At 41.7% G+C, this 21,327-nt stretch overlaps 3 protein-coding genes across 3 annotated transcripts; 2 read left to right on the forward strand and 1 right to left on the reverse strand.

Moving 5' to 3' along the window:
• Window positions 1-323: 323 nt before the first annotated feature.
• LOC105934169 (cytohesin 1 interacting protein) lies at window positions 324-5,511 on the forward strand. Its single transcript, XM_012874034.3, has 8 exons — window positions 324-581; window positions 984-1,033; window positions 1,159-1,213; window positions 1,324-1,426; window positions 1,598-1,691; window positions 1,787-1,853; window positions 4,034-4,100; window positions 4,323-5,511. Exons 1-8 carry the CDS (start codon window positions 414-416, stop codon window positions 4,793-4,795), a joined length of 1,077 nt encoding a protein of 358 aa, XP_012729488.2. The 5' UTR covers window positions 324-413; the 3' UTR covers window positions 4,796-5,511.
• A 3,224-nt stretch (window positions 5,512-8,735) lies between these two features.
• Window positions 8,736-9,833, forward strand: LOC105934170 (ermin). The gene is made up of 2 exons (XM_012874035.3): window positions 8,736-9,366; window positions 9,453-9,833. Exons 1-2 carry the CDS (start codon window positions 8,859-8,861, stop codon window positions 9,806-9,808), a joined length of 864 nt encoding a protein of 287 aa, XP_012729489.2. The 5' UTR covers window positions 8,736-8,858; the 3' UTR covers window positions 9,809-9,833.
• Window positions 9,834-11,298: 1,465 nt separating this feature from the next.
• LOC105934166 (polypeptide N-acetylgalactosaminyltransferase 5) lies at window positions 11,299-21,101 on the reverse strand. Its single transcript, XM_012874032.3, has 10 exons — window positions 19,770-21,101; window positions 19,517-19,683; window positions 18,670-18,789; window positions 16,858-16,993; window positions 16,643-16,762; window positions 15,441-15,558; window positions 15,024-15,353; window positions 14,785-14,865; window positions 11,980-12,132; window positions 11,299-11,882 (listed from the first exon to the last, which is right to left on the reverse strand). The coding sequence occupies exons 1-10, from the start codon at window positions 20,717-20,719 to the stop codon at window positions 11,742-11,744; spliced, it is 2,316 nt and encodes a 771-aa protein (XP_012729486.2). The 5' UTR covers window positions 20,720-21,101; the 3' UTR covers window positions 11,299-11,741.
• Between the last annotated feature and the right edge of the window lie 226 nt (window positions 21,102-21,327).

The raw sequence follows: 21,327 nt of genomic DNA on the forward strand, positions 1-21,327 counted from the left end.
AGCCCATTGAGAAACTGAGAGTGGAAGAGGGTAGAAGCAGGTGCAGCAACAGCGGTGAGGTTGCAGTTTCTCATGCATTGCTGATTTCTGACAGAGCATAAATCGAATTGCTGAGACAAAAAAAAAAAAGGTAGAGGGGACTGTTTGAAGGGGAATTATACACAATAGCCTCAGCGTTTTCTCTCCTTTTCTTTTCAATGCTCTTTGCAAGAAATAGAAAAAAGGGTTAAAAGAGGTGAACAGGAAAGGAGGTGCGTGAGTTTGTGATCTGCAGATGCAGGTCTCACCACACACATCACATGACACGGATTTCCTCTTTGACACATTATGCGTTCGGCTACACAAGCAGGGCTGGGCCACAATTAAACAGCTTCTGCAGAAGGACGTTATGGTGCTTTGAGAGCTACTCCACCATGCAGTCCACCATGAATGTCGACGGACTTCAGCGACAGAGCAGCCATGATAACTGCAATGTGGATAACACTCTGAGGAAGAAAGCTGCTCTGTGGTACCGGCGATCGCTGAGGGGGAGCAGTGACCGACGGCGACAGAACACCGGCTCGCTGCCCAGAGGTCACAAGGTGAGGCAGCAACCCGCGCACAGTTGTCTGGAATTTCGACTTTTAACATCTGCAAAATGCTCGTTAGATGGCTCACATGCGTTTCATGCACCGTGGAGCACAGACCGATGCGTATTTACATCTACATGTGACAAAATCGGAGGAATATGCACAGTTTACACCTGAATTAGGTTGTTTCTATGGTTTTAATGTATGCTGAGTAAAGTAGTACTGAGATTATTCTTTAAAAGGATTTACAACAAGGTGACAAAAAACGTTCAGCAACTGCCCTAGAACAATTTCAGAAATAATTACTGTTTAAAGGTTTGCAGCATGTAATTAAAGTCATATCGGCATTTCTTTTTGAGAAGTTCAAAGGTGTTATAATATTTTAAAGCGGAACTTTGCATTTTTCTTTTGCAGCCTAAACTAACCCACACCAACTCTCTGGTTGATTACACGGACCCGCAAAGGTAAATATGCCAGGGCTTATGTGCATACATTTTTTTTTTAACTTTGATTTAAAGTTTGTTAAGATCTAGTGGAGAAACAACAAAATGTCTGAAAATAAAAGTTTTTGCATTGATGTTCCGTGCAGAACCACAGTGGTGTTGGAAAAACAAGACAATGAAACGTTTGGTTTTGAAATTCAGGTATGCCATTTCACATTTTAGCAACCTCAATAATGATGCATTCAAAGTGTCAAAGTTAAAAGCAGTTTTCTGTCAAGCTTTTGCCTCAATGTTCTGCATCTTTTCTGCAGACCTATGGTTTGCAGCTGAAGAACACCTCTGAAGTGGAGATGTGCACCTTTGTGTGCAATGTGAAGGAAGACGGCGTGGCTGAAAGCGCTGGCTTGACCGCAGGTAATCCACCCACTTCCTTGCTACCCTATAGACCCTACACAAGCTCTCATGCACAGTGTTACCAAAGTATTAATGGAAATATCGCTTACCGCATGTCAGCTGAGCATAACCATGCGCATTGCTTGAGCGGGTTGCATCTTCTCATAGCTGTTTTTATTTTTGTTGTCATAGGAGATGTTATCATCACCATCAACGCGGTCAGTATAGAAGGGTTGTCTCATCAACACATTCTTGACCTTATCAGACAATCAACAAACAATCTAAAGTAAGGGATGTTCTCATGGTCATGATAGAGCAACAAAAAAGGAAAATATAAATAATCACGGGACAGTTTTATAACAAGATTTCATTTGTTTCCAGGTTGGAGACTGTGTGTGGTAATGTCGTGAAGAAGATAGAGCTTGAGAAGAAACTCAACCAGCTCCAGGTGGGTTTCTTGTAGCATTGATAAGTTACATTGAACTGCCACACTTTATTTTAGTGGGCATTGTCCTATTACCTATCAAAAACAAACAAAGTAGTAATTAAGTTGGATAAATTCTTTACATTTCCACTGACATTTGAAGACGATGGAGGATTCTGGTTATTTTTTAGACACTTAAAAATATGTTTTTATGAACGAGGATAATTACAACACAAATAGCAATTTTATCAACAAAAAAAATATATACACAAAATGAACAGTGAATCAAGCATTATTTGATCAGGAATCCCGCAGAGGTCTGCTTTCTACTTAAGAAAATAACACAGAATAAGCAAATCTAAAGACCAAAGATGCTAAGCTAACAAGCCTAGCCTCTTTTATAGCTGAAAGGGCAAAGACACAAAATGTTATGTCTAAAACATTATCTAGCTGATTAGCCCCACAATTTACCAAAAGTTCATCAGTGTTGTAGTACAACAAAGAGAAGATCTTTGTGGCTGAAAGCCATTTGAACACTTTCAAATCCACAATACTGTCCTCCATCCTTGGAGTCTTTGCGACATCAGTTTTATCACATATGCCTGCATGCTGGCTCCCACTAGGCATCTCTGCAAATGATCATATGCAGCCCCTATTTCTGTGACCACAATGACTGTGCGCGTTTACCTATGCAGTAGGCAAAGAGCACCACAGCTCAGATCTCAGGCAGCAGGAGAAAAACAACAATGCTTGTTTTTAAAATGTACTGTGGGGAAGCTCTCCTGTTTTCTTTAGCTTTTCTATTTTATGCTGTTCCTTCTGAGCAGATGCAAGATCAACTCCCTATGAGTTTTTTGCAACAATGGCATATTTTTGAGAGGAATGCTGAGGTTTAGCTGTATTAAAAATAACACACACATGGGCACGCTCCTGTTGTTGGTCCAAGCAGCTTGCCTAGATGGATGCTGAGAGGTATGATCCAGCCTTAATTTTGGGTTATAATACTCAACATCAGTTTAAGATGGCAAATGGAAAAAATAGGAGGAATTTAAAGTTGCAGAACAAACTTTGACCTATCAGCTTCTAATTCCTGAAACTGCTCGACAGAAAAGGAAAAGAGAGTGCCTACTTAGTTGTTCATAATTGGGCTTTTCGCTCACTTATGTAATAGGCTTGGATTTCAGTTCATGCAGGTTCCACAGCTTGGCTGACAGGGAAATCCTCGAATAATAGTTGTGGTTCCCGCCGGAAGGTCACTCTGAAGGCAAACGGTTTCAATTTGGATTCAGTACTGAAACGTAGTCCCACTGACACTGAGGATGTCCAAGGCACGAATGCATAAACAAAACAAAACTTTTTGCAGAAACGTCATTACATTTTGACAAAAGTAACAAAACATGCAGTGCAAAAAAACCAAACACATTTACCACAAATGAGTCTCAACAAGTCCATCAAGCTTCCTAGCCGAACAAACTTTCAGTGGTTCTGGTTATTTTCCAAGTCTCCGTCTGGGTTAAAGGACTCAGTTGCATCGGGAGATGGTAGCTTCCTGGTTAGGAGTTGTCATGAGAGGCTGATCAGCCAATCAGAATCTCCGTGTTTTGTCACTTTACACAGCCAAAGGGAAATTAGAGTGTTATTTATTTAAACTATATTGTTCAGACTAGATAAAAAAAACATCCTGGTAGATAAAACTGTCTCCTGACTGAGACTCAAGGTTTCTAAATTTCTAATCTACCAAAAGTCACATGAAAGAATGTTGTCATGTATTGACTGCTATTTAGACATAACTTGCCTTCATGCTTAGAGGGAGTCATTTCTATGTAGATGATGGTATTTTGTTGCTAGATCTAAAAAGTTCTGCAAGGACATTTGGGACCTTGGTAGTTGAAGATAAACATGTTTGAAAAGTCCGATCGGAGGTGTTCTGTGCACTGCACCCTAAAAATATACACTATCCATGTTTGCTGTCAACACACGGTCTGAGCTAAAAGAAGCCCAAACAATGACCTACAAACACCCACCTGCAGGCTAAAAACTCACACTCTATTTTTTAATCTCAGGCTGAGCTGTGGCTCAACCTGTAGCTGGCAGTCTTCTCAATGAACGCCACAATTTGAACCAAATGGGTCATTCTGATTTTGTAAATGTTCTGACACATTTAAAATGAATTAACCCAATTCTTCTTCGTTCTGCCCATGCAGCAGTCCCTGCGTGAGAAGCTGAAGGAGTTTCAAGCGCTCACATTACAGGAAAAAGATCTCATGCGAGGTGAGAGCTCAGCTGTCAGACCACAGCGCTTCCTTTCTCACTGCCTCTGTCATTTCTCCTAAGCAGCTCTGTTTATGATGTGACTTACAGTAGGGTGTCAACTCCGGATAATTTAGATGAAGGTGTTCCCCTGCACATACAGCTTTTAAACTTCCTGTTGCATACTGCCCATTTCTTGGCAACTGGGTGTTTTATCTGACAGGGACTTTGTTGTGTTTCCAGATAATTTAAACGACAGCAGCCTCAATCTGCTGATGGACTCTTCCTCTGCTCTGGGCTCCCCTCTGTACCGCCGGGGTCGCCGATTTTCAAGCGACAGCAGCTACAGGAGTGGGATGACGGACGACAGCGACCAGGCCAGTGTGTTCGATGATCTGAGCTCGCCCAGTCCCTACAGCTCAGCCAGCACCACGGATGATGGCTGCTTCTTCTCTCGAGACTTCCCCTTTCAGGACGGGAAGAGGAGGATGTCCTCGAGCTCCAGCGTCCACCACCAGACCATCAGCCGCTCCAGCAGCTCCAGTCTGGCCGGCAGCAGCACCTCCCTGTCTCCGTCCTGGGATGAGACGAGGATCTCATCCTTGTTTGGGACTCTGCCCAGGAAAGGCAGGAGGACCAGTGTGCGCAAACAGATCTTTAAGTTGATCCCTGGACTTCAGCGATCAGTCGAAGAGGAAGAAATGGGAACATCTTAAAGCGTTCCTCCTGTGCTCCTTCTGCCAGATCGACATTAAGGGCTAGTTTAAGACTGCAGCAGTTACAAAGACACTCTGATGAAGTGTTTCCTCACACTTCAAGTGAAGATTCAAGTTTACTCCAATGCTTTCTGAGCCTTGTCGGGGAGCTGAGCTCATTGTTTGGACTAAAATTCCTGTACAAAAGCATTACGAAAATGAATGCATGTTGAATGAATGTAAGAACAGACTGTGATGTACAATAGATGAACTTATATCCTACTTACTTGAATTGTTTTTTTCTTTCTGTGGAACATTCACAGAGCAGCATTAACGACAGTTTAAATTTCACATTCAATCCATCACTTTGCATTTTAAAGTCACACCGTCTTTGAACCAAATTAATAAATCAGATGAACATTTCAGCATCACCTTTATGCCTTCTCAGGTGCTTAAAACCAAAACCAAATCTGTAAACCATATACAAGTCTGTTAAATTCAAAACAGGATGTGGGTATGAGCGTACTACGTAGCTTTTTTTTTTTTTCCATTTCCAAAGTTACTTTCGAACCCTAAAGGATACAACTTACTTCCTGTCCACAGAAACAGTGAAACTACTCATCTAAATCCTACAAGTTCAGAAAAGGTGTATGTATATAAAAGCAACATGTTGTAAAGATTGTGTTTTTGATTTATGCTTTCTTTTATGCTCTCAAATAAAAATTGTACACAAGTATAAAAAAGGGCTTTTAATCAATGGATCTTCTTGTTATGCATTCTTTTTTTTTCTCCCAGTGTCCTGTCTAGCAATGTGGCAATATGAATTGTTATGCATTCTTCGGTGTGCCACAATAATTTTTTAAGCTTGCGCACTTAGTAGGAAGTAAAGATGCACACAAACTACGTCTGTGCGGTAATAACATGCAAATTATTTCGGTTACCAGACAGAAGCGGCTAAATAGCGGCTCTTTTACGTGAGAAGACGTCTTACCTGCTTCCTGCTGCAGCTGAATCGATAACGAGACAGATTAACTGCCATTGGGCATTCAGAAACCCTGATAACCACAACTGAGTCATCTTTCGCTTGAAAACAGTTCATGATGAGTCAGTGAGGGAGATAAGGATGTGCTAAGTTAAAGACATACGGACTGGTTCTGTTTTTCATTGTACGCACTGAAACAGAGAATAGAAAAAAAAATACAGAAAAATTAACTTTCTTTCCTGGGCTGAACATCACAAAAAGGTAAGTGAAGCATTGCTTTGTGGCTGATTTTCTTATATTAAGGAGCCAAACGATGAATCTCTGAGGAGATCCCTCTTAGTTGAACGGGTCCCCCAGCATAAGAGTGACCCAACAAATATATCCAAACAGCAAAGAAGGGGTTAAATGAGAAGCAGATAAAGTTCACAGAGATACCTAATCTGTCTTTAGACCTCGGTCTAATCTGTGGAGGGAGCAGAAACTTTGCAGGCACTAGGTGTCGCTTTGCCCATCCAGCTCTGAAAGTTCTGCTGAATGGCCTTCCTTTCTCTGAACTGATTCGATAGAAGCAGTCCCAGATTGATAATGTGCTGAACGTAGAGTGCTACAAGTTATCAATCTGGCTGGCCAGATTAAAAAAGTGGCTCTGAAAAAAGATATTTTAGGAAAACATGCTTACCTGCAGCTACACCATCTAAAATGTAACATAGTCTGCTATGTCAATATGATTTCTGAAAACTATAGAGGCTGACATTGATTCTTCTGCAATAAAAGACAAATAATTTGCATAATTTGTTATTTGTGTTATTAGGAAGTCACTCTAAAACAGGAGTCCTATTTAGATCAGTATAGTGTATGTAAACTTCTGACCATATCTGTGTGGAGTCATGGAGTGTGTGGACAGCATAAATTCAAATTAATTCAGTTCAAAAATACTTTAGTATTTAATACTCTGACCTCTCCTGATCTGTGAACAACCCCCACCTGGTGAAGAACGCCTGAAAACAGCTCTTCTTTCTCAGGCAACTGAAACCGACTGGACTTTCCACTCAGCTGCTAAGAAACTTTTACAGAGCTACAATAGAAAGCACGTTGTGTCTCAGTGCGACAGTGTCTTACAGGGGCTGCACAGCAGAAGAGAGAAAATATTTAGTATGGGTGGTGAGGTCAGGACAGGGGATTGTAGGATGCCGTCTACAAAGTCTGGACACGATTTATGCTACACAAGTCCAGAAAGGGCCAGACGCATTGCCACAGATCCCACCCACCCGGGCAAAGCACTGTTTGTCCCACTTCCATCTGGTAAACGCTTCAGAAACATTAAGTCAAAAACGAATAGACTTAAAAACAGCTTCTTTCCCAAAGTTGAGGGCCATCGCCCTTGGCTGAAAATAAATAATAATAAAAAAATAAAACAGCCCAGTTCATAGTCTGTACAAACATGCCACTGGTTCAACAGTTCTCGATTCAATCAAGAATTATTATACTGTCTCTCACATGCTAATGTCTATTTGCCCTCTTTAAGGGTCTATTTACACCAGGAAAGTATTTTGGTCCGCTTGTTTGGTCAGGACAAAAAGAGGACTTTATCTTTTTCATTTGGTGAGATTTTGCTTTCAAATTGTACAGGTGAACTGTAACTTGTAAACAGACCAGGAAATGGAGGAAACAATTCTGTAAATCCTGTATGAGGAACCTTTGTTTTGCATATTTGTGCTATTATTGCAGCTGATAAATCTTTATGAGTGTCGAGAGCAGCTCATTCAATGCAGGTTTCAGGGCATTTTAATTCTAACTTAGGACCGCCGTCAGGGAATGCCTCCTGCAAGCTGAAAGAGTCCCATAGTTCGATGGCTGCAGCAACAGATGACAGCAGGTGTGATTTGAGCACAAGATAACTACTTTGGTGTTTGTTAAGTTCAAAGAGACGTTTGTTTTCTGTAGCTGTTTCCGATCGAGGCTGTTTCGTGTTCACACTAGAAGTGAACTGTACCAGAGTCTGTTTCGAAGTGGACAGACAACACCTAAAAAAAGTGGGTCTAGGTGTGGTTGTTTGGTCCGGACCAGGGTTCGGTTGAGTGTATTCACACCTGCACAAAAGGTCCGGACGAAGAGGGGAAACAGACTCTGGTCCGTTTAAAGCGGACCAAATGTGGCAGGTGTGAATAAACTCTTAGATTCTCAGTGTGTGTTTGGACATTCATGCAAACTGCAAATTTTTTTTAACTTTAACGTTTAAGTTTTTACTAATCACTGTTTGCACACATTTTTACCTTCTCAGGAAGTGTTGTTTGCTACATTCAACTTGAACATTAAATTTTTATCTGAATGGGCCTTAGGCCTATTATCTATTAACAATTGTACACTATTACTCCCTTTCTCACAAGACTTTCTTTTCTGCTGTATAGTTTAACTTTAAATTTAGCTTCTTTTTTTTTTACATTGGGTGTTTTTGCATTTTTGAGCATCTTCTCTCTATGAATCCTCATTCTTTGTTTTTCCTTGGATGTCTTTTATTTTTGTCTGTGTGTTATATAGGAATTCTGAGTCGGTGTCTAACCAAAGTTTTATTGAAGTTACTGTACATAATGACAATAAAAACTCTTGATTCTTGATTTTAGCTATGACAATCAAATGCTGGAAGCAACCACTTTGTTAAGTCTGCAGAGCGACAAGTCAGCAGTCGGAGTGCCTTAAAAACTACAATGTTCTTAAAAGCTAAAGAAACACTGCAGCTTTGACAAAGTATACATTAACGATCCTGTTTGAGTAAGTACAATAATGGGGAGAGAACCTATGGAAAAATGTTAATCCAGACTTTAACTTTTACAGAAAGCAGAGATTTAAGAATGAGAACAATTGCTCCATGTCCAGCTGCTGTCACCACAATGAACCTTTGTTGGGCCACAACAAAACCCCTGTTCTTCAGTGAGTCAACAAACACACAGATTTCCATGGTACAAATGCTGGAGAGCGCCACGCACTGCCCTCCAACCATGGGGTGGATGCTTTCCTCATTCTTCAATGCTGGACAACAACACGCTGGGAGAAGACATGACCATTTTTGTTTAACTTTAGCTTAAACAAACAGCATCACCAAGGATGGAGACTGCCACTCCTCCTTCAACTGAGTCAAAACTCAGAGCAGATGAAGAAGAAGAAGATGCAAAAGCTTCAAAGATACTGGAGATTATTAATGAGAGCATCGTCGATGCCTCAAAAATGACAGAAGAGCCTGAGGACAGAGAAGCTTGGTCAATGGAGATGGGAGATGACTCTGTGTTCTACAGTGATGAGGAGCAAGCTCGCCAGGACAAAGGATCTGCCATCTTGAGGGCCAAGAGGCGCAAAGATCTTGTTAACAGCGTGGCGGATGATGAAACCAACCAACAGATGGAGAGAAATCCGGGGGAGGGTGGTCTTATTTACAAAAGAAATTCAGAGAAGGAAATGAACCAGCGGGTCATTTGGACTGAAGAGGACAGCCAGAAGCTTGCGGCACTTACAACTAAAAGAATGCATGTATCAGACCCCAGCGAATCAGCTGCAGAGTCTGATGTATCGCCTGGAAAGTTTGTGAAAACGTCTGGAGAGTTTATGCTGCAAAATGGTATGACATGCTTACGGTTCGGGGAAAACAAATGTTAACGCGTTTATATAACATCCTTAAATGCTATTTTTTCTCCTTTTTCTCAGAGGACCAAGTTAAGAAAGAGGAAGCGATAGCAGAAACCGGAACCTCAAACCAACACCTGTTTCACTTACTCAACAATGATGGTTATGCAGGGCTCAATGGGGATGCAGAATCTGCTCAGAGACTGTCTGGTGCTGACACCCAGAAATCAAGTGACGTGGGAGACGTGCAAGGAGAGTCTCTGGAAAACTCCAGCCAAGACCAGTCCAACCTGCCGCCGCCGGAGGAATCCGACTGCAACGCCTTCAACCACCTCGCCACGTCCAAATACAGCACCGTGTCCTACCGCAGGATCCGCAGAGGCAACACACGACAGAAGATAGAGGAGTTCGAGTTCCTGTTGACCAATAAAAAATAACCTGCTCTTCCAATGCATTAGGGGGGAAAAAAATGGAGGGGCAAATAACACGACTCGAGCTCTACAAGCTTGTAATGGTATTGCCTGCAGTTTCAGAAACCTTTGATTTGGTTCAAAATATAATTGGATCTGTGACATTCTTGGATCTCATCTATTTGGTGGCTGATGTTCTTTGAAAAATGCCTGATTCTGTAGCAGTGTGACCACAGGGCGTTATAGCGCCGCTCAACTAGTTTACATTCACCATGGACATGTACGCAACACCAAGTTGGGGATTTGAATGACTCATTTGAACCAGTGGGATGGAGATACAACAAAACTTTAACGGTTACAAAAAATACAAAACAAAGCAAGAACTAAATGTACATCTTTGACTTTATTGTGGAGTTCAGGGGTCAAAAGTAGAAATACAGACTCAAATATACACATACGCACCAATATTTAGTTGAACGTCCCGTACCAAGCTGCACCTCATCTACTTACTATGTGGACATGTAAAATATTCTGGCATTAATGCAGCTGGATAATTGGCCACTAGTTGTAGCAGAAGTATTAGCGTTAGGCTCCCGTAACCAATTTATTTGAGCCAAAACATTACTTTGGAGGTAGTCTTCCTTATTCTTCCAGTACCACTAGCAGTGAAAGGAGCCCACGGCATGATGCTGCCACTACCGTACTCGCCGGTGTTATCAGGTAAAAGCCTCCGAAACGTACTTTTAGTCATTGTGGCCAAACGACCCAATAATCTCCAGAATGTGTTTGGCTTGTCCGTGCCATTTCAGTTTAGCCTTGGTGGTTTGTGAATATTCAACTTCCTTTTACTGGAGGTGACAGTTCAGGTCAGATGGTCGAAAGCTGTTTATTTTTGTTGTTGTTGTGCACCACCGTGATAAAATCCTAGAAACAGGTTAAGCTTGTGGACTGACCCTGTTGACAATGGATGAGCTGTGCTTGAAAGCCGAATCTGCGGCAGGAAAACAACGAATTTGTATAATTGCATTAATTCTGATCTGGGCAGAACTTAACCTTGAGATCTCACTAAGAAGAGAGTGTGGGTGATGTGAATAATGCAGCCTCATTATACTCAGGAAAAAAAACAACCACTAACCAGATAAGTTATTAAAAGCCCAAAGTTAGAAATAACATTTCTGCAGATGAGTGAAACAAATACTTCTGACCAGAATTGCAAATTAAGGTTTTAATTTTGTGATTTTATCATTTAAAGCTTAGCAGAAACAAAAACATGTATTTTGGAGTGTGCCTCTATGGTGAAAAGCCATATGACAGCAGGACTTTATTAACTTACAAGAGTTAAATTGTGACATTTTATGGAGGTAATTAACTGCACTGTCATCCCGTGGCTAAGGACTAAACAGAATAAAGAAATCCACCAAGATTTCCATTATTGTTTTATGTTCATTCAAAGATGCTTTTTTTCCATCGGTTTGGCGAAGGAGTCTCACAACATGGGTTTAGTTTGGGCCTGAACCAACACTTCCCCCTAGTGTTAAAAAAAGAAATCACACCATGCAGGGTATTTAAATCAAATCAACAGTCAAAAGATAAAGCATTTAATCCCAAAAAAGCAGCATAAGGTATCCCAACATGTTGAAACCCACGACTTTTTTTTTTAAAAAAAAGCTTGTCATTCAATCCAGAAAGAAACAAACTCTGAGGCACTATTTAACCATTAAACTGGGAACTTTTCCACAGATATCCATTTTAATCCCAGTTTTTTTTTTTTAAAACGCTCTGTTAAATATTAGCTTTCATGCCTTACAAAACACCCCCCCCCCACACACACACACCAGCTGATATTCATGCAAATGTCTTCCACTGAACTGCTTCTTCCAGTCAGTCAAGTTCTGTCAGGTGGACCACAGTCCACGCTGTAAAGCCCCCAGGTGTTTCCACCGAGCATTTTAAAAGCTCATCATCGCACGTAGTGATGTGTGAACTCCCACTTTTGGAAGACACTGCTGGGTTGACACGGCCGTAGACGAAGAGAGTCGTCCCGAGGTTCTGCTTCCAGGCACATGTGGTTGCCGACAAACTCCGAGATGAGATGCTCCGTCTGCGCAAGCACAAAAACAGGAAGCACAGTCGATGCACAGACCTTCTAAGGGTGCCTTTTGGCTCCGCTATGTTAGCAGTACGCACGGAGAACTCACCAGAGCTGAGTCGGAGGTTTTGTAGAACCAGCGGAGTTCACGTTTGGAGTTGTCACATGGCACCAAAGCGAAGCCGCTGCCCTCGTTTTGGGCAGCGACACAGAGGTCGTGGTGTCGAATGTTCTTCATCCAGGTGTAATTAAACTGCTGATTCTGAATCCAGAGGAGTAAAACATGAAGAGTTAATGCAGTGCACTGTGTATGCTGCAATGCCTTTTTGTCACATTGGGACTTTAAAGCATTTTGTGTGACAGATATTGAGACATACTAAGAAAAAAAGTTAAAAAACAAAGCAACTGGACTTGTTTTCCGTAGTTTGAAGACGTCTTCAAACTACGGAAAACAAGTCCAGTTGCTTTGTTTTTTAGTTTTTTGGAATGACCATGACCTGGTTGACCTAATCTTCTCCAGCATAACAAAAAAAAAAAAAAAAAAAAAGGGAGCAGCTCTTTTGGGTATGTCTCTCCCAGTTTTGAAATTTGAAAAACAGCCCCAAACTCCCGCCCCTGATTCTTGATTAGATTTAGGCATGGACTTTGACTAGGCCATTTTCACAATTGACTATTCTTTGATCAATACATCGCAGCTCTGACTACGTTTAGGGTTGTTGTTCTGCTGCAAGATAAACTTCTGCACTAGATTAGAGTAGTTTGCAGCATTGAACAGGTCTCCATTCATCTTCAGATTAACTTTCCTGCCTCTATAGAGGAAATGCATCACGACAGAATTATGAAGGCACCAACAGGTTTCAGCATGAGGATGGCGTGTTCTGGGTCATGTGAGGTGTTAGATATTTACCCTAAATAGTGTTGTGGGACAAAAAAAATTACACTTTTGGGCTCATCCCTTAACAGAGCAACTTTCTCTACATGTTTGCCGAGTTCTTCTTGCTTCTCTTCAATAAAATAACATATTTGTGGAATGCACAACTAATTGTTGTTAAGTTGATCGATTTTCTCACACCTCAGCAGTGGACAACTCCTGCTCCTCTTCAGTTGTCATAAGTCCCTCGGCTGCCTGCTCCAATTAATGCTCCCCTTGCTATTTGTTTAGGAGGATCACCACATATCATGACATGCTAGCTTTCTGGGTCTTGCTTTTTCAATCTTCAGATATTGGACTGAACAGTACAAACTTAGTTGTTCAAAGCTTTGGGTAAGAGTTTGTAACCCAATCCAGCTTAAAACTCCACAACTTTCTCCCTGACCCGTCTGGTTGATGCTGTTTGTTCACCAATGCCCCATAACAAAACTCTGAGGCCTTCACAAATCCATGGGAAGTGATTTTTATATGTATGAAATGTTAAAAAAAAATGCCTTCTAGGGGTGGGTGATATGGGCCGAATATTATATCCCGATATTTTTAGGCTGAACGCCGATATACGATAGCTATCTTTTTTTTTTTCATAAAGGTAATTATAAAAAGGCATCTGAATCAAAGCTTTTTCTCAAATGTTTCACAAGTACATTTTTAATACATAGCTGTAGATAAATATGATAAAGAACTGCTTTACTTCTGTCGGATCCTATGTCAGCCTATAGTAGAAAAGACAACGACTCAGCCAAAATGGTAACGACACAGGATACGCTCCAGCACGTAATGAGCCGTCTAGTATTTTTTTTTTTATATAGGTAGGAGTGTGTGAACACGTAGAGGCGGAGGGATGTTTCAGCCAGTACTCTGTCTGTAGCGCGGCAATGCAAGCGTTTGTATCATGACTTATTTTAGAGCCCAAATAAGCGATTTCACTTTCAGAAACAAGCCCAAAAAAATGCAACCCAGGACTTACGGGATTTACAAGAGACTAGAAAAACCAGAAGCCCCAAGTCGCTTATAATAAGCAGACTTGGCAACACTGGTAGCTGCTAGCAGCTTTGAAGCCAGACAGTAGGAAGCAGGCGGTGTTAGTTTTTCAAAATAAAAGTACATTTTAACTTTTCATGATATGTAAATTACTTTTAAACTCAATTTTGGTTGGTATAAGTGCGCAAATTAGACTGAAAAACTTCATTTTGGAGGTGTACCAGCTTTTATTTTGCATGTAGTGGAAACCCTCATCTCTCTTTTAAAAGAATCTTGATATTTTTAAAATCTCGATATATTACCTAGCCCTACTTTCTTCCATTTCTCAATCGTTATACTTGGCGTTGTTCTATCACATAAAAACAAAATACATTGAAGATTGTTGCGATGTCACATAATGTGAAAAGTTTCATTGGGTATGAATACCTTTGCAAGCTTGCTGCACATGCAGCACACAATGAAGACTATATGTTACACTGCAAAAACGGAACTAGAAATAAGTAAAATTTTCTTAAGATTAGTGTATTTGTCCTTGATTTGAGCAGGTAAATAAGATGATTTGTCAATGGAATAAGATTTTTGCACTTAAAATAGGAACAATTCATCTCCATCATCTTATTTAAAGTGCAGGAGGTCCAATTATCTTATTTTAGGGGTAAAAATACTCATTCCATTGGCAGATCACCTTATTTAACTGCCCAAATAAAGAATAAATACACTAACTTTAAGAACATTTTACTTATTTTTAGATCAGTTTTTGCAGTCTACTATGAAATGTGGGTGATCTGAGTCCAAAAGCATCAGTTTAGAAAGCGTCCGTCTTGAACCTCGCCCTTGTGTGTCATGGCTTTGGTCCCGGCTCAGACTTTCTGTTATTCTATGACCACAAGGTTGCATAAAATCCAAATCTCTCTTCCCCTCAGAAAGATTTAGAGTAAAAATTCCGAAACATTTCCTAAAGTGTGCTATGACATAAAGATAAAAGGAAAACAAAAAACTCACCTTTTTGCTAAGATCACAGATCTCAAAGGACAAAGAGTCTTTCTGCAGGGCAAGGCATTTTCTCAAGCCACGATTGAAGATCTAGAGAATGAATCATACTTTTAGAGAGACAAAACTGCCAATGCTGGAAAGACATTTAGAAGAAAAAGCCAACAAAACTCTCTGCAGGCAAAGCAGCATAATGAGTTATATTGGATAAAAACATAAAAGCAGCACTCTGTCAAGGCTCATCCACATACCAGGCCCTCGGCTTTGACCACAGGAGTGTCCATGTCCGGGAACACGTTCTCCAGGTACCACTTGAAGCTCTTGCATTTGAGTCTTTTCCTCAGCTCAATCTGTTCTGTGAGGTTGCCAATGTCGATGACCTTTTTATCCAGCAGGTGCTGGTACCCGTGGCCATAAAAAAGGTCTTTGTACTCGTCCAGCCAGACCTCGGCCACCCTCGCCAGGTTACGCTCCACGGTCTTCTGCCGGTCCTTCGGGAATTTGTAGGGATTCTGTCCTCTGAAGATGTGTCCCACGCGGGAGCAGGGGATGATCTCGATCTCTCCTCCGCACATCCAGATCTGTTTACAATGGCAGCAGAGGTCAGCAAGGGGGAACAAAAACACAGTGACCACGGTTCAGAGAGTCCAGACAACATGGACGTTCACCTTGAATGAAATCTCCATGTTCTCTCCGCCCCACACGTCCAGACCAGGATCATAGGCGCCGAGCTCAAAGAAGTACTTCTTGTCGATGGAGAAAAGGCCACCTGCCATAACTGGACACCTGCAAGATGAATGAACGATGCATCATTTACAGATTTTAAGTTAGAGACAGACAGAGCAGCTGCTGAGTGTTTGTTTTGATAGCTGCACCTCGTGTGCAGATTTAAAATGATTTTTTACGAGGCACAGAGCGAATGTGCAGAGAATCATTTATCAGGGTTCCTACAGCACAAGGCAAGTTAAATTGAAGACTTTTTAAGACTTTTTAATGCCACTTGAAATAAAAAGTTAACTTCCTGGATGCGACAACTTTACCCAAATGTTTATTTTAACATAAACCATTACTTTCTGGCTCAGTAGACATGTTTAAAATTTTGAAAAACATTCCATATAGGAATAAAGCTAAAAAACACACATATTACAGATATATTTTTAACAACTACTGAACTGAATTCACAAACTTTGTTTTGTTCCCTACTAAAATAAACTATAAATCAGTGCCAACTCTTTTTCACAGCTATGGTCCAGCCGCAACAGTTTTTATTGGTTCCGCTATCAGGACGGAACCAATAATGGTTATATTGAGCCGTTCGGTAAATTTAAAAAAAAATATAACTGTATCAATTATTTGACTGTTTGGTAAGGATTACAAAAACTAAATCCTATTTATGACCTGGTAACAATTTTAAGACCTAAGAAAGACTGATTTAAGACATTTTAATGCCAATTAAGGCCTTAGTTTTATATTACAGAATTCAATGCCTTTTAAGACTTTTTAAGGATCCGCAGGAACCCTGATTTATTGGTGAGGATGTTATTGCTGAAATCCTCAGTTTGATCAATAAAAATCAATTTAAAATCTACAGCAGGTATTTATTTTTAACAGGGTCTGAATCACTTCACTAATGTGTCATTATTGTTGGTTTGACTGTTTTTGCACTGTTTTCGCCTCCTCTGCTGCCTGCGGCTGCAGAGACGATGTCGCTTAACGGATGTGTAAGTAAACACCAGCGCCTATTCCTGTTTTAATGCGTACATTTTGAAAATGTACACATAAAATGGCTACATCAAACAGAACGTGCCTAAAAAAGGCCAAAACTAAACGTAAGATAAAAAGTAGGGAAAACTGCCGGCGAGGACAGTACCTGATTGGATCTGTAACCTTCATGTTGTTCTTCTTAATGACGTCCTCTGGTACCGGACTCCAGCCAAACACCAACGGCCATTTAAAAATTCCTCTTTGGAAGTTGTCGACGAGCAGATAACTGAGAACAACAACACAGAGCCACACTTATGACATTTCTGATGGAAAGCCCGATCATTGCCAATCTGTGACTTAAATGCAATCAGACGACATCACCTCATGTCCTTATCGCTGATGACTTCGATAACCGGACAAGGCACCTTCTTACGATCCAAGTAGACCCTCTCCAACAGCGGCTCCAGCCAACCCACGTTGCATTCAATATGCGAGTCGAGAAAGGTAAGAACTTCACCTGCATTAGATGAAAGCAAACACTTTGCTGCAGTAAAAACTAATATTAACCTTGAGATCTCACAGTGCAACTCTGTACACACCTTTACGGAGCAGCGTGTGTTATAGATCTATATAATGTACCAAAAAATACTGCATTGGAAATAAAGTTGTTATATCCGAGTTATGCTGATATGGATATTCTGAATCCGTCCTTTAATGCAAACATCACACAATAACGCAGAGGTAGTCCGGATATGCATGTAAGCAGGTCTGCTTTGACAAGGTGACATGCCATTACTTATTTATATGCCCCTATCCAATTTAAGCACGAGAGATATGTGCGGCTACGCTCTGCCTGCAGACGTAAGGCTGACTGCATGTGATTTATAATCAGATGGAAAATTAGTTTTTAATTCAAACTTCAATGAATTTTATTGGGATTTTATGTGACAGACCAACACAAAGCAGTGCGTAATCGTTAACCACAATGAAAAGGATAGGTTATCTTCACAATTTATTAGAAAAAAATTAAAATCTGAAAAGTGTGGCATGAATCTGTATTAAGTGTCTTTGAGCCAATTTAAAATTGATAGCAACCAATTCCCTTCAGTGGTAAGCTGATTAGTAAATCTTGATGTAAATACATGTGTTCTGTCTTTCTTTTTTTTTTTAAAGATTATTACTGGAAAAAAAACAAAAAAAAAAAAACACCATCATGAAGATTAGGGTACAACACAACACATGGCCGTCCAAACTATACTGAGAGGATGAGAAATAAATACTCAGAGGAGCAGCCAGTGAAGCACATGGTCGCTCTGGAGGAACTGCAGAGATCCAAACCTCAGGAGGAAGAATTTGCTGACAGGACAAATATTTGTTGCGCACGCCAACAACCTGGTCTTTATGGTCTTTAAGCATGGAGAAGTTCTGTTTGCAGCTTGGTCAATAAAGGAAACACAGCCCACAAGTGGAAAAAAAAAAAAAAGTTTTTGAAATGAGGCCACATTTGTACATTCTGGCCAACAATCGAAACGTGTGGCATCCCCCGCTGTGGAATAAAGTGGCGGTGGCAAGATGCTGTGGTGACGCCTTACTTAAGCAGGGAGAGGGGAGCTGGTCAGCGCTGATGGATGGAGTTAAACACGGAACAAACCAGAAGAAGAAAACCTGTTAGATGCTACAAAAAATAAATAAATGAGAGCTTGAGACGAGGACAGAGGCTCACATTCCAGCACTGCAGCGATCCTTAAAGAAAAAAAACAGAGCTACAATGGAAGGGGGCTTTTCAGAAAGACTTAAACATTTATGTTCCTCTCTTTTTGCAATCTCAGTTAGACTCAACCCTTTGGCAAAGAATAGGGTAAAAACTGAGTCTCTAGAAATGCAAAGCTGGTCGATGCATACTCTGGAAAACTTGCAGCTGTAATTGAGGTGATTGGTGGTTCTTCAGAGGACTGGCTCAGGAGGATGCATGTCACAGTTGACTGTGGATGCATTGTCGTGTGCAGCATCATCATCATCATCCTTCCAATTCAGTCCTGCTTTGTGTTGGACGACACATACAATCCCAATATAATACGCCGAAGTTTGTGGTTTTAATGCGACAAAACATGCCACTTCCATCTCACACTCACCTCAGTTGTGGTAACAACAAGCGTTTTGAATAGTCTCCGGATTCGTTTGGAGCATCCTTACCTTTGGCAACAGCAGCGCCAGCTAGTCTCGCTCGGATCAGGCCCTGGCGCTCCTTCAGACGAATGATTCGCACTTTGGGAAACTGCGACATGTACTCGTCCAGCTGCTCCTTCAGGTGGTCTGAGAAAGCAGAAATGTGGCGTAAGATCCCAGTATGCACACTACACTAAATGCACGCCGAAAGAAGGGAACTGAAAGTAAGTAAAATGTTACTGAAATGAGAGTATTTCTCCTTGATTTGAGCAGGTAAATAAGATTCATCTGCAAACGGAACGAGTATTTTGACCCCTAAAATAAGATAATTTGATATACTGCACTTGAAATAAGATGGAGATAAGTTGTTCCTATTTTAAGTGCAGATCATTTAAACTTGTCTGCTCAAATCAGGGAAAATCACACTAATTTAAGAACATTTTACATGCTTTTAGTTCCCTCACTGCAAAAAGGGAACTAAAAGTAAGTGAAATTTTCTTGAAATTAGTGTATTTTTCCTTGATTAGAGCAGGTCAATAAGAGTATTTGCCAATGGAATAAGATTTTTGCAGTTAAAATAGGAGAAATTCATCTCCATCGTCTTATTCCAAATGCAGGATGTCTAATTATCTTATTTTAGGGGTAGAAATACTCACTCCATTGCCAAACAGACTTATTTAGCTCCTCAAATCAAGGAAAAATACACTCATTTGAAGAAATTATTGCTTACTTTTAATTCCCTTTGTGCAGTGCAGGAAATTGATTTTTAAGGAAAAGTGCTGAACTGGTCATTTTTGTGAGTAAACAGACAGATTCTCCCTTAGGATTACTTCGCTAAAAAAAACTCTTACTCAGCAGTCTGGGGTCTTCTTACCTTTAGTGCTGGCATCATCCACCAGAATAATCTCCTTGAGGAGGTGAGGTGGAGACCTGTTGAGGACACTGTGCACCGAGCGAAGGAGCGTGGACCACACCTCGTCCACGAAGCAGAAAATCACGGTGGTGGTGGGCAAGTCGTCGTGAACCAGGCTCTGCGAACACCTGCGGACAGAACGGAAAAGAGTCAGAGAGAGAAGCCGGGGGGTGGGGGGACGTTTGTGGAGGACTCTCAGAGGGCGAGCGCTCACATTTCGGGCCTGGTGTCGGGAACGGCGCGATCCACCGGGATCTGGTCGCTGAGGTAGACGTTGAAGTGGCCCTCGTCCCACCTCCTCCTCACCTCGGCGTCTCTGCTGCCAGGGAGCAGCACCGCCTGGCCGAACTGCCCGACCGCATGGGGGTCTCTGGGCGCGTGGGTCGCGTCCAGAGGGAGCACTTTGTGGACCCCCGGTTTTCTGACAGCGCTGGAGTGGTTTCCCCATCGGGGGCCGGCATTGGGCCTCCCCTCCTCCTCCTCCTTCTTCTTTCCGTTGGCATCCCTGACGTGCGTTTGCTGAGATATTGTCTTAACAGGGTGTGCCTCCTCACCATTAGGCTGACTCACTTTTACTCCACTCTTAACTACATCCACCTTGACCTTCTCATTTGTCTTTGAATCCTGGTTGTCTGAAGGATTGCGTGCAAGCGGAGGGGATTCGTCAAGCTCTTTCTTCAAAGCTTTGCGAGTGACATTGGCCACTGCCACGTTCAAATCTAGGTTCACAGCCTTCTTCCCCAGAAGGCTTCCTCCGTTGTTTTGGTTAGACGAAGATTTGGAGCTGTCGTTTTTGACAACATGACCTCCGTGTCTCTGATTGGTTGGCTTGATCTCCAGCTTTGGATCTGGTTTGTTCCTGTAGACTTCATCCAGCTTGATGCTGGGGCTCTGCAGGATTTTGCCAGGACGTGTCACCCTCTCCACCGGGTGTTTGAACCCCCTCCTCTTTGGTTGTGTGGCCCAAACATGCTGCTGCTGCTGCTTCTTCAGCATCATGATCTCCTTCTCTCTGTTCACCCTCTCTCTCAGCAGCTGGCTGTTCACGTCGTTTATGGATAAGCGCAGAGCTGCCATGTCGAACAGGAGCCAAATGACAGACGCGATAAAGACGAAGGCGAGCACCCTCCCACTGCCCCGCAGGTACCTCCTAACCTTCATCATTTTTCTTTTCTCCCCCCACCACCTGGTGTTTGAACACTAAAACAACCCAACACGTGTCAAAGTGTCATTCTTGAAGCGGAGCCCTCCTGCGTAAACTTTGAGAAAGTTACGCGCCTGCGTGGCATGTAATTTCACGGAGCCAGGCGAGAAAGTGGCTTTAATCCCTCCATGCCGTCCCGGTCCCGTCACGTCCAGCCACCCGGAAACATCGTCTCCGAGACGAGGGACGCCAACAAACCCGTCCAAGTTGGGGAAACAAAGCACTCACCTCAGCCTCTTTTGTCTCGATGTCTCTCCGACTCACAGCTTCTTAAACAGACACATAGTTTTGTATGAGGACGTAGCGACTGAGTTTTACTTTGTCAGCGCTCTGATTGGACGGGATATCTGGGAAGTCTGGCCTCCAAGATCCTGGAAGATATCCGGTAGGGACAGCTGGAAGGATACCGGAAGTACGTTGTTACCCTTTCAGAATAAAACTGACCAGGTTTAACTTAAAGGGACAATTCATGATTTTTTTTTTAATTTTAAATTTTTTATTTACATGACTTTCAATGAAAATGCTGTTAATTACCTGCTGTCAGTAACTTTTTCTTCGTGTCTTTCAG

The sequence above is a fragment of the Fundulus heteroclitus genome, chromosome 7, assembly GCF_011125445.2.
Source record: "Fundulus heteroclitus isolate FHET01 chromosome 7, MU-UCD_Fhet_4.1, whole genome shotgun sequence".
NCBI classification, from domain to species: domain Eukaryota; kingdom Metazoa; phylum Chordata; class Actinopteri; order Cyprinodontiformes; family Fundulidae; genus Fundulus; species Fundulus heteroclitus.